This window comes from Bos indicus x Bos taurus, chromosome 15, assembly GCF_003369695.1.
Source record: "Bos indicus x Bos taurus breed Angus x Brahman F1 hybrid chromosome 15, Bos_hybrid_MaternalHap_v2.0, whole genome shotgun sequence".
In the NCBI taxonomy this organism is placed as follows: domain Eukaryota; kingdom Metazoa; phylum Chordata; class Mammalia; order Artiodactyla; family Bovidae; genus Bos; species Bos indicus x Bos taurus.
In genome coordinates this window covers 78,897,570-78,912,907 of record NC_040090.1, presented here as the reverse complement: position 1 = coordinate 78,912,907, position 15,338 = coordinate 78,897,570, and the positions used below count along the sequence as shown (strand labels likewise).

Here is a 15,338-nt window from a genome sequence, read left to right as displayed (position 1 = left end):
CAACAACAAAAAAAGATGTCCTTTTCATCACAAGGGATTGGAATGCAAAAGTAGGAAGTCAAGAGATAACTGGAACAACAGGCAAATTTGGCCTTGAAATACAAAATGAAGCAAAGGCTAACAGAGTTATGTCAAGAGAATATGATGGTCACAGCAAACACTCTTTGCCAACAACCCAAGAGACGATTCTACACATGGACATCATCAGATGGTAAATAACGAAACCAGACTGATTATGTTCTTTACAGTCAAAGATGGAGAAGCTCTATACAGTCAGCAAAAACAAGACCTGGAGCTGACTGTGGCTCAGACCATGAATTCCTTATTGCCAAATTCAGGCATAAATTGACGAAAGTAGGGGAAACCACTAGGCCATTCAGGTATCAGTTCAGTTCAGTTCAGTCACCCAGTCGTGTCCGACTCTTTGTGACCCCATGAATTGCAGCATGCCAGGCCTCTCTGTCCATCACCAACTCCTGCAGTTTACCCAAACTCATGTCCGAGTCGGTGATGCCATCTAGCCATCTCATCCTCTGTCATCCCCTTCTCCTCCTGCCTTCAATCTTTCCCAACATCAGGGTCTTTTCAAATGAGTCAGCTCTTCACATCAGGTGGCCAAAGTATTACAGTTTCAGCTTCAGCATCATTCCCTCCAATGAACACCCAGGACTGATTTCCTTTAGGATGGACTGCTTGGATCTCCTTGCAGTCCAAGGGACTCTCAAGAGTCTTCTCCAACACCTCAGTTCAAAAGCATCAAGCAAATCCCTTTTGATTATACAGTGGAGGTGACAAACAGATTCAAGGGACTAGATGTGGTAGACAGAATGCCTGAAGAACTATGGAAGGTTTGTAACACTGTATAGGAGCCAGTGACCAAAACCATCCCAAAGGAAAAAAAATGCAAGAAGGCAAAGTGGTTGTCTTAAGAGGTTTACAAATAGCCATGGAAAAAAAAGAAGTGGAAAGCAAGGAAGAAAGGGAAAGACATACCCATATGAATACAGGGTTACAGAGAATAACAAAGAGAGGTAAGAAAGCCTTCCTCAGTGAACAGTGCAAAGAAACAGAGGAAAACAATAGAATGGGAAAGACTAGAGATCTCTTCAAGAAAACTGGAAGTGTCAAAGGAACATTTCATGCGAGAATGGGAAAGACTAGAGATCTCTTCAAGAAAACTGGAGGTGTCCAAGGAACATTTCATGCAAGGATGGTATGATAAAAGACAGAAATGGTTAAGGACTTAAAAGAAGCAGTAGAGATTAAGAAGAGGTGGCAAGAATACATAAACTATACAAAACATTTTAAATGACCCAGTAACCACGATGGTGTGGTCACTCACCTAGAGCCAGACATCCCAGAGTGCAAAGTCAAGTGGGCCTTAGGAAGCATCACTATGAACAAAGCTAGTGGAGGTGATGAAATTCCAGCTGAGCTATTTCAAGTTCTAAATGATGATGCTGTGAAAGTGCTGCACTCAATACGCCAGCAAATTTGGAAAATTCAGCAGTGGCCATAGGACTAGAAAAGGTCACTTTTCATTCCAATCCCGAAGAAGAGCAAAGTCAAAGAACATTCAAACTACTGTACAACTCAGTTCATTTGACATGCTAACAAGATTATACTCAAAATCCTTCAAGCTAGGCTTCATCAGTACACGAACCAAAAAATTCCAGATGTAGAAGCTGGGTTTCAAAGAGGCAGAAGAACTGGAGATCAAATTGCCAACATCCATTGGACCATAGAAAAAGCAAGGGAATTCCAAAAAAAAAATCTACTTCTGCCTCTTTGACTACGCTAAAGCCTTTGATTGTGTGGATCACAACAAATAGTGGAAAATTCTTAAAAAGATGTGAGTACCAGACCACCCTACCCATTTCCTAAGAAACCTGTATGTGAGTCAAGAAGCAACAATTAAAACTGAACATGGAACCGGTTCAAAATTCAGAAAGGAGTATGACAAGGCTATATATGGTCATCCTGCTTATTTAACTCACATACTTACTATATCATGTGAAATGCCAGGCTAGAGGAATCATAAGCTCAAGTCAAGATTTCAGGGAGAAATATCATCAGCCTTAGATAAGCAGATTACACCACTTTACCAGAAAATGAAGAGGAACTAAACAGCCTCTAGATGAGGGTGAATGAGTGAAAAAACTGACTTGAAACTCAGCATTCAAAAAACTAAGATCATGGCATCCAGTCTCATCACTTCATGGCAAATAGAAGGGAAAAAAGTGAAAGCAGTGACAGATTTTGTTGAGCTCCAAAATCACTGTGAACAGTGACTGTAGCCATGAAATTAAAAGACCCTCCTTGGAAAACTGGACAGCTACTTGTAAAAGAATGAAATTAGAACACTTCCTACCACCATACAAAAAGATAAACTCAAAATGGATTAAAGACCTAAACGTAAGACCAGAAACTATAAAACTCTTAGAGGAAAACACAGGCAGAACACTCGACATAAATCAAAGCAAGATCCTCTATGACCCACCTCCCAGAGTAATGGAAATAAAAACAAAAGTAAACAAGTGGGACCTGATTAAATGTAAAAGCTTTTGCACAGCAAAGGAAACTATAAGCAAGGTGAAAAGATAACCCTCAGAATGGGAGAAAATAATAACAAATGAAACAACTGATAAAGGATTAATTTCCAAAATATACAAGCAGATTATACAACTCAATACCAGAAAAACAAACAACCCAATCAAAAAGTGGGAAAAAGACCTAAACAGACATTTCTCCAAAGAAGACATACAGATGACTAACAAACACACAAAAACAAAAAAATTCTGTAAAGCAATTACCCTTCAATAAAAAAATAAATTAAAAAACAAAAAGACACTCCTTGGAAGAAAAGCTATGACCAACCTAGACAGTGTATTAAAAAGCAGAAACATCACTTTGCCAACAAAGGTCCATCTAACCAAAGCTATGGTTTTTCCAGTAGTCATGCATGAATGTGAGAGTTGGACCATAAAAAAAGCTGACTGCCAAAGAAACGATGCCTTTGAATTATGGTGCTGAAGAAGACTAGAGCCCCTGGACAGCACAGAGATCAAACCAGTCAATTCTAAAGGAAATCAACCATGAACATTCATTGGAAGGACTGATGCCGAAGCTGAAGCTTCAATACTTTGGCTGCTGCTGCTAAGTCGCTTCAGTCGTGTCCAACTCTGTGCGACCCCATAGATGGCAGCCCACCAGGCCCTGCCATCCCTGGTATTCTCCAGGCAAGAACACTGGAGTGGGTTGCCATTTCCTCCTCCAATGCATGAAAGTGAAAAGTGAAAGTGAAGTCGCTCAGTCGTGTCTGACTCTTAGCAACCCCATGGACTGCAGCCTACCAGGCTCCTCCATCCATGGGATTTTCCAGGCAAGAGTACTGGAGTGGGTTGCCATTGGCTACTTAACGCAAAAAGCCAACTCATTTTCAAGATTCTAATGTTGAGAAAGATTGAAGGCAAAAGGAGAAGGGGGTGGTAAAGGATGAGACATATGCTACAGACAGCATCACCAACTCAATGGACATGAATGTGAGCAAGCTCTGGGGGAAAAAAAGAGTTCTTGTCATGCTTCAGTCCAAGGAGTCACAAAGAGTCAGACACAACTAATTGTTTACTCCTCATGACTCAAATCCTCAAAATAAGCTTTGTCTTTAGAAATATCAACAGATATAATTTTGAATATATTTATTATAGAAGAAAGAGTTCTAAACACTTGGATTTAAAACATATAGCCTTAGATCAATGGCTATGGTAAGCTCAGGAGTATACTAAAAACCAACAAATAAGAAACACTTTACATGTAAAATCTAATTATAATAATATAAAAAGTCCATTTACCTTAATTATCTGTTCAAACGCTAAGGCAGATTGTAACATCATTGGTCTCTGACTTTGAATCATCTGTTGATCAATAGAATTGTAAAAATGTGCCACCTACAAAGGAAAATTCCAATTAGCAATAATTAATAATAAATAGCACACTTAATATTCAATTCTTCATTTTTAATTATTTGAAAGGAAATATTAACCCTTCTCAATTATAAAATTTAACAAAAAATTAGTTTATCATCTCCAATAGAGCATTTATGCATGTACTAATGTACAAAAGCAACAAGTGTAAGTAGGTGCTGAGTTCCTCTAATTTGCCAAGTCATGTTCTAGGGGCTGATTAAACAAAGACTATAAAACCTAGTCCCTGAAATCAAGAATTTCACAGTCTCATAGGGAATCAGAGGAAACCATAAAGCATGCTAAAGTGCTAAAAAAAATGAACTCTTCCTGCAATTCTTGAAACCAATTCCTTTGTCAGTATATAACACAATGACTTATCCATTTCTCACACCAAAAAAAATCTTTGAGTTGTCCTTAATTCTTCTCTCACATCCCATATGAGTAGAAGTCTATACTTCCACTATGAGTAGAAGACTATACCTTCAAAATATATGTTTTGAATATACGTTTTGAACATATATTGAATTGAACCCCTTCCCCACCTCCATCAGTATCACCCCATTTCAAGCACCCTCATCTCCTGGCAAGACCAGTACAACAGTTTCCTAACTGGTCATTCTTTCCAACTGTGGCCCAATGGTCTAGTCAAAGTATTCAAAGTAGCCAGAACAGTCCTTTTTTAAAACATAAATCGTATCTTTTACCTACTCAAAATCTTCAAATGAATCCCCAAAATATTTGAGAATAAAAAGCAAAATCCTAAAATTCTTACCTTAAAACCTGCAATGGTTTGTCAACACATTTAAGAATGAAACCCAAATCTAAAATCATACCCTGGTACATGATACACACACTGGCCTTTAGTCCTGCACAATCCCCTCCTGAACTGCACTGTTGCCAACCGGGCCTGCGTGTTGTTTCTCTAACTCTAGTGAGTCTTCTTCCTAAGAAACTCCCCACGTCATTCATTCCCTCTGCCTGCAATAGTCTTCCTCCAGATATCTGTATGGTTCTGTCACTCGATTTGTCATATCTTATTACCTTTTCATTAAGGTCTCCCCTGACCATTCTGGATAAAAGGGCAGGATCTGTTACAGTCCTCTTACAATGTTTTCTTTTTCTTCAAATATGTGCTCATTACTACCTTATACTGTATTACTCAAGCATTTGCTATTTCCCATAATGGTGTCACAGGTAATAGTGTCACACGTTTGTCACATGTTTGTTGAATTAATCAATGAATCAAAAAAAAAAAAAAAATAGAGATACCTACAAGGAACAGTGGCGGACAAAAGAGGACACTGCTAACTCTGTCAGGGGCAAAGGACAGGTTCAGGAAGAAGATCGAGGGGACACTGTGGAGCGAATTTAATTAAGGACTTTAAAGACACAGTCTTAATTTTTGTATTCCCAGCATGTCACAAAATTCTTGGCACAGAGCAGGTGCTTAAAAAATACTTAACTAATTTTATAGCAAGTCACTTCTTTCTTCTTACATGCATAAAAATGTACTTGGGGAATACTCACTCTACTTACTCTGTATCATAATAGTAGTTCCAGAAAAAGCCCAGTCAGAAAAAAACAGAAGCAAAATAATACATAAAATTACAGCAATCTGGCCAGACTATTACCTGTCAAACATCCTACTGCATACTCCACACTCTAGCTAAATGTGTGCTCACGAGTAAAGGTATATCTACAGGGGACTTTCCTGGTGGCCCCGTGGTTAACAATCCACCTGCCAATGCAGGGGACACGAGTTCGATCCCGGGTCTGGAAACGTCCCACATTCCACAGAGGACTAAGCTCGAGCACCACAACTACCGAGCTCATAAGCTCCAGAGCCCTGCTCCACAACAAGAGCGGCCCCAGCTTGCCGGCAACTGGAGGACGGTCACAGGCAGCAACAAAGACCCAGCACAGCCAAAAATAAACAAGGGAGTAAAGATAAACACAACAGATTCCTGCAGTTGTTCTAGGAGTAAACACACATACCATATGACCGTTCACTCTTCCTCTGAGATTTTATTTTATTACACTAAATATTTAAGATAGAGAAGTCAGCAAGCTTCTCAGCTTTTAGAATATAGAGTCCCTCTCTCTGAAATGCTCACTCACTCCACCTTGTGCTCCTGAGAAAACATATGTATACTCTTTCAAACCCACATCAAACATCATTCCTCTGTAAAGATTTATCTGATACTATCCCTACCCTGGGCTTCCCTGGTAGCTCAGCTGGTAAAGAATCTCCCTGCAATGCAAGAGACCCCGGTTTGATTCCTGGGTTGAGAAGATACCCTGGAGGAGGGCATCGCAACCCACTCCAGGATTCTTGCCTGGAGAATCCCCATGGACAGAGGAGCCTGGAAGGATACAGTCCATCGGGTCACAAAGAGTTGGACGTGACGGAGAGACTAAGCCCAGTAGCACATCTCTACCTTACCCAGGAAAATAAGTAAAAATTCCCACCTCTATTCTTTCACAGGACTTTCTGAAATCTATCTGTAATACTGTTGCTGTTTTTTAGTCACTAGTCGAGTCCAGCTTTTTGCAACCCCATGGACTGCAGCTCAGCAGGATCCTCTGTCCATGGGATTCTCCAGGCGAGAATACTGGAGTGGGTTGCCATGTGCTTCTCCAGGGGATCTTTCCCACCCAGGAATCAAACTCGTGTCTCCTGCACTGGCAGACAGATCCTTTACTGCTGAGCCACCAGAGAAGCCCATCTATAATACAGCACTCAATCTACTTGTGCGCATGTCATCACTACATGAATTTTAATGGAATAAATATGGGCTTTGTAGTCAGGGAGACTTGGTCTCAGATTCTGGCTTCGTAACTCACTAGCAGTGTAGCACTAGAAAACCTATCTTACAAATCTGATCCCCAATTAGATCAGTAAAACTGGGAGTGGGAGTAAATTGAAATAACATAAATACAGTATTTACCAGAAGGCCTGATATTTAATGAGAACTCAATGTTCAGTTTGCTTTCTCCCAGTAGACCAGTGGTTCTCAATTTTGGATGATCTGCACCTAAGAGGACATTTGGCAATGTCTGGAGATATTTTCAATTGTAAGGACTAAGTAGGTGCTACTGACCAGAGATGCTGCTAAACATCCTACAATGCACAGGTCATCCCTCACAAAAAAAAAAAAAATAGTCCAAAATGTCAAAAGTGTCAAAGTTGAGAAGCCCTGCACCTGAGTACAATAGTAATACATTCATTTTTATATCTCACTACACTGCACCTGGCAGTACAAGTGCCCAATGGACCTTTGTTGGATGAAACAATAAACGAGAAACGAAATACACAAAAGATACTGTTCCTGTCCTCTATTAATCAAGTGAGAGAAAAAACGTAAAACTCCAAAACTACATAAAACTGTTCTAAGAGTCACTTACACACTGCATACAAAATAAAGAACCATCAATTAAAAGAAGACACAACAAATAAAATGTTGAGCTGCGAGTTAAAGGATTACTTTGAATTCTTCAACCAGAGGGAACAGGAATCAGTGCAGAGAGACAGGTTCAGAGGAGAGCCAAGGTTCATATTACCGAAGCAAGCGTGCAACATGAGGGGGTGAGTACCCACCACGTTCAGTAACGTCAGCTAGGGCATGATTAAGAGAGCCCTTGGATACTATGCTAAGGAGACAGACAATGAGGTAATAATAGCTGGTTTTAAACAGGCAAATGATTTGATGACAAATGTGCTTCAAGAAGACCAAGGAAATGAACAAAAACAGAAACCTGTCCATCAGCTGGATACTTTTCTAAGAATCGGCCCCTAGCAGGCAGACACACGGCTCTTAATTAGAAAGCCCTTTAGGGTCCATGATAGTAGCATGAAAGAAAAAAGAAAAAAAGACAAAGAATAATATTCTATTTTTCCAAATGCTTTGAGAATGAAAAGCAGTAACAGTAATACCTCAAGCTAATAAAATTCCCACATAGAGGATTACAAAGCAGTTTGTAATGCAGTCACTTACAAACTATAACTTCATAAGACTTAATGGTGCTATTCTATTAGCTATTCTAATAAAATCAAAAGCAGAAAACAAAGCCCTTAAAATATTCTAATGTAATAAACTCAGAATAGCCATGTTTGCAAAAATATCATTTCATACTTGTTTCAGAATAATTGCTTGCTTGCAGAATTTCTGTGCAATGTTTGCAACTTGCTGTATTTTGGCAGGAATGACAAAACCAAGTGCAGAAAGCTGACGAACTTCTCTCAGAAGAACCACCAACCGATCTGAATAATGCACTTTTAATGATCCATCATTAGGATCCAACTCCATAATTCGGCTATTAGCCTCAATACTACAAAACAAAATAAATAACTTTTTGAATTTCAAAATTTCATGTTCTCACCCTTTTGACTGATTAAAAACATAACAGTTTTTACAACTTTGCTGTAAACATAAAATTGTTGCTCTTTAGTCACTAAGTCCGGAGAAGGCACTGGCACCCCACTCCAGTACTCTTGCCTGGAAAATCCCATGGACAGAGGAACCTGGTGGGCTGCAGTCCATGGGGTTGCTAAGAGTCAGACACGACTGAGTGACTTCACTTTCACTTTTCACTTTCATGCATTGGAGAAGGAAATGGCAACCCACTCCAGTGTTCTTGCCTGGAGAATCCCAGGGACGGGGGAGCCTGGTGGGCTGCTGTCTATGGGGTCACACAGAGTTGGACACGACTGAAGTGACTTAGCATAGCAGTGGTAACTAAGTCATGTCCGACTCTTTTGCAGCCCCATAGACTACAGGGGGTTGCATAGACTATATGTAGACTATCTATAGCCCATGAGGCTCCACTGTCCATGAGATTTTCCAGGCAAAATTACTGAAGGAGGTTGCCATTTCCTTCTTCAGGGGATCTTCCCACCCAGGGATTGAACCTACATGTCCTGCATTGGCAGGTGGGTTCTTTACCACTGAGCCACCAGGGAAGCCTAACAAACAAAATTAACTTAAGTAAAAAAGTTTTTAATTATATTTTTCAAATTATATTTATTTCACGTAACATCTCACAATTCAGATCTTGATAACAAACTGTAATATCCAAAATATATCATCATATTAATATTTCAACCAAGCAGTCTTTGAACTCAGAAAAATCAATCTCTTAAAATTCAGCTAAAACTCAAAATAGACATCAAATCCATCATAATTTGATTCATTTTCTAAAATACATTTTAGATTTTTAGTCAGTCTGATTCTTTAATACTTTTATTAAGGGATCAATAATAAAGAATATTCTGGAGAAGGCAATGGCAACCCACTCCATTACTCTTGCCTGGAAAATCCCATGGACGGAGGAGCCTGGTAGGCTGCAGTCCATGGAGTCGCGAAGAGTCGGACACGACTGAGCGACTTCCCTTTCACTTCTTACTTTCATGCATTGGAGAAGGAAATGGCAACCCACTCCAGTGTTCTTGTCTGGAGAATCCCAGCAATATTAGGAGTTCCGTTCAGTTCAGTCACTCAGTCATGTCCGACTCTTTGCAACCCCATGAACCGAAGCACGCCAGGCCACCCTGTCCATCACCAACTCCCAAAGTCCTCCCAAACCCATGTCCATTGAGTCAGTGATGCCATCCAACCATCTCATTCTCTGTCGTCCCCTTCTCCACCTGCCCTCAATCTTTCCCAGCATCAGGGTCTTCTCAAAAGAGTCAGCTCTTCACATCAGGTGGCCAAAGTACTGGAGTTTCAGCTTCAACCTCAGTCCTTCCAATGAACATAGAGATATTCAAATACTTGATTCCTCTACTCTTTGTTTCACTATGTAAAGACTTTTCTTTCTGATTCTTCTAAAGCCACAATAGCAAAATTTACAGTGGGACCCTCAAGTCTTTCTGGATTGTGAAAACACTGAGATAAATTAAATTTAAAGTACTACCTTTTTATGATCCTTCTTTCAGAATCAGATTTATATAATATTCTTTCAAGTCACTTTCACAATTAGGAGAACTTGCAGGTCTTAGAAAGTAAGCTACTGAAAAGCAAAGAACTAATCTATTCAGTCTACTTAATAACACATAAAACAAAGCATAATAAAAAGCAGATATTTTAAAACGGCTTAAAATAATAATTTAGCCCAAACTGTCCAAACTTCCCAGGTGGTGCAGTTGTAAAGAATCCACCTGCCAACGCAGGAGACACAAGAGATGCAGGTTCAATCCCAGCGTTGGGAAGATCCCGTGGAGAAGGAAATGGCAACCCTACTCCAGTATTCTTGCCTGGAAAATTCCATGGACAGAGGAGCCTGGTAGGCTACAGTCTGTGGGGTCTCAGAGTTGGACATGATTGAGTGACTGAGCAAACACACACAAAAACTGTCCTACAAGAACATAGAGCCTCTCAGAAAATTATAACAGTGACACTGTTTGCCTTTATTTGAAACTAATATTCAAAGTTAGTTTCTACATTCCAGCATATACTGAAATATGTTCCAAAATATACTTATTTCTATGTGACAATGATGGGTTTACCAAAAAAAAAAAAAAAACAAAATGAGAGTCGGGAGTTTCATCACCAAATAAAGAAACAGGTTGGACAAAGTTAGACACGGTTTTTTACTGCAGATCTCAACCCTTTTGATACACTATCTTATACAGTGGATCTCCACCAGAGCTGTAGTGATAGACGTGCTAATTCTCCAAAAGCAACTGACCAAAGAACTCTTTACTTTAGGTGAAGGGGGCAAGGTAGAACCACCTCTCATCTTTTAGGTTCAGGGTAGAAAGGGGAAGAAGTCAATGGCATAAAGTTATAATCTTTATGCTTTAGCACCTTTAGTTCTTTAATTCTTCCAAAGCCAAAATGCAAGATAAAAGAAAAAAAAATCATTCATTTAGTTTAGGAAGCTACCACTTTGGCCTAATTATTTGTTGCAGCAATAAAGGCGAAACAAACAGAATTTCATATTATGCCAAAGTTACTTTTAAAAAGTACCAAGTTTCTAAAAATGAAAACATAGCAAGTTTTTAAAAATACGGACAATAACACACTAGGGAAAGTTGACCTGAACAAAGAAACAATGGTTTTTTCAGGCCATCCTTTTTAGATACCCATTAGAATAATAAGGTTAACCAATTAAATTATATTCAATATAGCTTAATAAATATTTACAAACCCTTACTATATTAGACACCAAAAAGAAACATTCTTCATCTCAAGGAGCTAAAAAAAATTAAATTTTCATTTACAATGTCTGTATGTGGGATATATAACATTAATGTAAAAAGGTAGGAAAACATTCATATACCAGTAACAAAAAACCATGGAGCATGCAAGCCTAATTTCAAACTAAGAATCTGCTGTTCTGGGGAACAGATACTAGAAGCAAAGGAAAGGGGGTCAAAGTTTCCAACTTCAATGACTTAAAAGTTGATCATCAAAAACTAACCAAACAGAAAACAATCTTGTCACTGAATTAAGAATATAAGAAAAAAGATTCTTATGTAGATTTCACTGTGTAGTATACTTACACTTACCACAAACCAGATTTGGAATCAGACAAACCAGACTGAATATCCCTGGACCAATCATCAAATTGTTCTTGTTCATATAGTTTAAACTGGTCTAAGAGATCTTCAGCACTTCGATGGAAAGATCGAAACCCTGACAAGTCAGATAAAAGAGCTTCTGCAATCTTGATAGTATCATCCACCTTAAAAAACCAAATTACAAGAATATTTATTATTTAAATTCCAACAAAATTAGCATAAAATCAGCGGGTCTGTGATACAGAAACTATTTTCCCATTTACCCATAAACAGTAAAATAGAAGATTTTCCAGTGAATTTAAGAATATCAACTGCTACTGTGCTTCTGAATTACACCACCTCAGAATAGCAAAACACAGACGATAACACATACAAGGCATAATTTTAAGGGTACGATAAAGGAAATTTAGAGGAGACTCCAAGAACTCAACAATAGTGTTAAATATGTTATGTAGTAATTTAAGCTCTTTATTACATGCTCTGGTTAAGAGCTCAAACAATAATTAGGTCAATTTGGAGGCCAATTAAAGAATGCCTTTCCTCCACAACTATACAAAGAACAATGCAGCACTTTGGAAAGTTGACTGACAAAATGAAGGAGAGCATTAGAGAAAAAACATCAAAATATAAACTTGAATAAGTAGAATTCTCAAATATGATAGCCTTTATAATACTACTACTACTAATTTGCTCACTCTTAATCATATAACCAACAAATATTTATTACATGAGTCAAATGCAAGACATTGTACCACACACGAGTTAGTAAGCATATAAGATTCTTAGATCAACTTTGATAATATTAAAATAATAGTCCTTTAAATCTATAAATTGCTGCCACTACCTTAAGCAATACCATAATTACCTTTCTCTATTCCTTTAACTTCCTTTCAACCTAGGATGATTTATTTATATAAACATAAATATATACTTTGCACCTACCAGGATCCTGCAAAAATACACCTCAAATAATTTAAAAATCCTTTGAAAATTATAGATTTTTCATATTTTTCAGTTTTTCAGAATTCTAATTATCACACGAAATTAGATGGAAATGTTTTCTTAATGTTTTCATTACGGTTCTAGATTGCCTTTACATTAATTTAGCACATTTCACAATTTGTGTTCTTCAACTTTTATTTAAATGAATACCTTCAGTTCCAGCTGGCGAACCCAAACTATATTATTGACAACTTCAGAAAGGTTTTTGCCAGCAAGTGGTCCGGATGCATCACCAGGAATCCCACGGCATCGATTTTCAAAATCTAATCGAAAATCTATAAACATTCAAATCATATAAATGATTACATACATTCAGCAAAGTTTTCCAAAATGCCTTCTATGTACCAAACACTATGTCAAATATTGTGTATAGAAGAATAGTAATAGTTAGTCATCCTCAAGGACCTCATCATGTATCAAGTGAGAAAAAGGAAATAACCAGCTAATTCTAAAAGCCTGTCATCTATTACAGAAACAATGAATTAATCTTCAACATATAGATGTCATAAAAATACTTAATCAAAAATGGTACACAACAAAAGAAAAGTAATCTAAAAAAATCATTTTCAAGAAAACACTATAATCTCTGTTAACTTTTACCTTTAACTGAGTCCATAAGTCTTGCCAGTAAAGTTTCTCTTTCTAGCATCAATTCTTTGCTTATGGTTGGACGCTTCACCAACTCTTTATATTTCAGAAATGCTTGAAGAAGCTAATATAAAACAAAATAAGTACATGTTCATCTCAAATGAATCAACTAGGTAAAAACGTGCATATCTCCTCAAATAGTTTAAGAGAAATGTTAAAAATTAAATATTTCAATATTTTACCTGTTGTGGACTGTCCTGAATTTCTGAAATATAATTTTTCAATTTTCCTGCTATTTTTTGTTCTGCAGGTGCAATAATTTTTTCATACTGAGACACTGCAGCTTTCCATAAAGGCTAAAAAAATAACAATACAGTTAGACTTTAATATTTTCAAAATTTGCCTTTAAAAAGAACAACACAAATAGGAAATTATGCAGACAAACATATATATACTCCACCTCGGTATATGGATTATATTGCACAGGATTCAAGCCAGAAAAAGGTTCAAATACTCGAGCCAGGCATATGATTTTCTCATCACTGGCAGGTGAAAAATAGAGAAGTTTCTCATGAATTGTTCTAACAGCCAAGACCTAAAACATAAAATATTAAAACAATAAATTTACTCATATCAATAAATCTACACAAAAATAAATAAATCTACACAAATAATCCAAAAGCTAAAGTTATTGGGCAAGAGTTTTTTTAACCTCGGTTTCTTGAAATCAAAAATAAAACTGAAACTATAAACTTGATAATTACTATTCATCAATACTCAATCAGATCAGTCACTCAGTCATGTCCGACTCTTTGCGACCCCATGAATAGCAGCACGCCAGGCCTCCCTGTCCATCACCAACTCCCGGAATTCACTCAGACTCACGTCCATCGAGTCAGTGATGCCATCCAGCCATCTCATCCTCTGTCATCCCCTTCTCCTCCTGCCCCCAATCCCTCCCAGCACCAGTCTTTTCCAGTGAGTCAACTCTTCGCATGAGGTGGCCAAAGTACTGGAGTTTCAGCTTTAGCATCATTCCTTCCAAAGAAATCCCAGGGCTGATCTCCTTCAGAATGGACTGGTTGGATCTCCTTGCAGTCCAAGGGACTCTCAAGAGTCTTCTCCAACACCACAGTTCAAAAGCATCAATTCTTCGGCGCTCAGCCTTCTTCACAGTCCAACTCTCACATCCATACATGACCACAGGAAAAACCATAGCCTTGACTAGACAAACCTTTGTTGGCAAAGTAATGTCTCTGCTTTTGAATATGCTATCTAGGTTGGTCATAACTTTCCTTCCAAGGAGTAAGAGTCTTTTAATTTCATGGCTGCAGTCACCATCTGCAGTGATTTTGGAGCCCAGAAAAATAAAGTCTGACACTGTTTTCCACTGTTTCCTCATCTATTTCCCATGAAGTGATGGGACCGGATGCCATGATCTTCGTTTTCTGAATGTTGAGCTTTAAGCCAACTTTTTCACTCTCCACTTTCACCTTCATCAAGAGGCTTTTGAGTTCCTCTTCACTTTCTGCCTTAAGGGTGGTGTCATCTGCATATCTGAGGTTATTGATATTTCCCCCGGCAATCTTGATTCCAGCTTGTGCTTCTTCCAGTCCAGCGTTTCTCATGATGTACTCTGCACAGAAGTTAAATAAGCAGGGTGACAATATACAGGCTTGACGTACTCCTTTTCCTATTTGGAACCAATCTGTTGTTCCATGTCCAGTTCTAATTATTGCTTCCTGACCTGCATACAAATTTCTCAAGAGGCAGTCAGGTAGTCTGGTATTCCCATCTCTTTCAGAATTTTCCACAGTTTATTGTGATCCACATAAGTCAAAGGCTTTGGCATAGTCAAAGTGATGCTCAAAAACACACTGTACTATCAATCAGTGTGCTCAAATCTAGTGAATAAATATAAAAGCTAAATATTTTTAAACTCATTTTAATGCTTATTTTAAGTAAAGTTTTAGTCTCTCCTCCTTACTATAGCAAACCTTCTGATTTTCATCAGTCTGCATTAAATTTGCTCTTCTAATAATGAAACAATATGCTAACAACGGAGAAGGCAATGGCACCCCATTCCAGTACTCTTGCCTGGAAAATCCCATGGATGGAGGAGCCTGGAAGGCTGCAATCCATGGGGTCGCTGAGGGTCGAACATGACTGAGCAACTTCACTTTCACTTTTCACTTTCATGCATTGGAGAAGGAAATGGCAACCCACTCCAGTGTTCTTGCCTGGAGAATCCCAGGGATGGC

General features: G+C 38.2%; 1 protein-coding gene across 3 annotated transcripts in view; it reads right to left on the bottom strand.

Annotated features, from left to right (window-relative positions):
• Positions 1-15,338, bottom strand: part of DYNC2H1 (dynein cytoplasmic 2 heavy chain 1) — a 393,951-nt gene that overhangs the window by 362,704 nt on the left and 15,909 nt on the right. For all 3 annotated transcript variants that reach the window (XM_027563956.1, XM_027563957.1, XM_027563958.1), the window contains exons 7-13: positions 13,538-13,672; positions 13,320-13,433; positions 13,090-13,201; positions 12,640-12,764; positions 11,476-11,651; positions 8,099-8,294; positions 3,852-3,947 (exon numbers count right to left, since the gene is read on the bottom strand). In XM_027563956.1, coding sequence (XP_027419757.1) covers positions 3,852-3,947; positions 8,099-8,294; positions 11,476-11,651; positions 12,640-12,764; positions 13,090-13,201; positions 13,320-13,433; positions 13,538-13,672 — 954 coding nt within the window. The remainder of the gene's footprint in view (positions 1-3,851; positions 3,948-8,098; positions 8,295-11,475; positions 11,652-12,639; positions 12,765-13,089; positions 13,202-13,319; positions 13,434-13,537; positions 13,673-15,338) is intronic.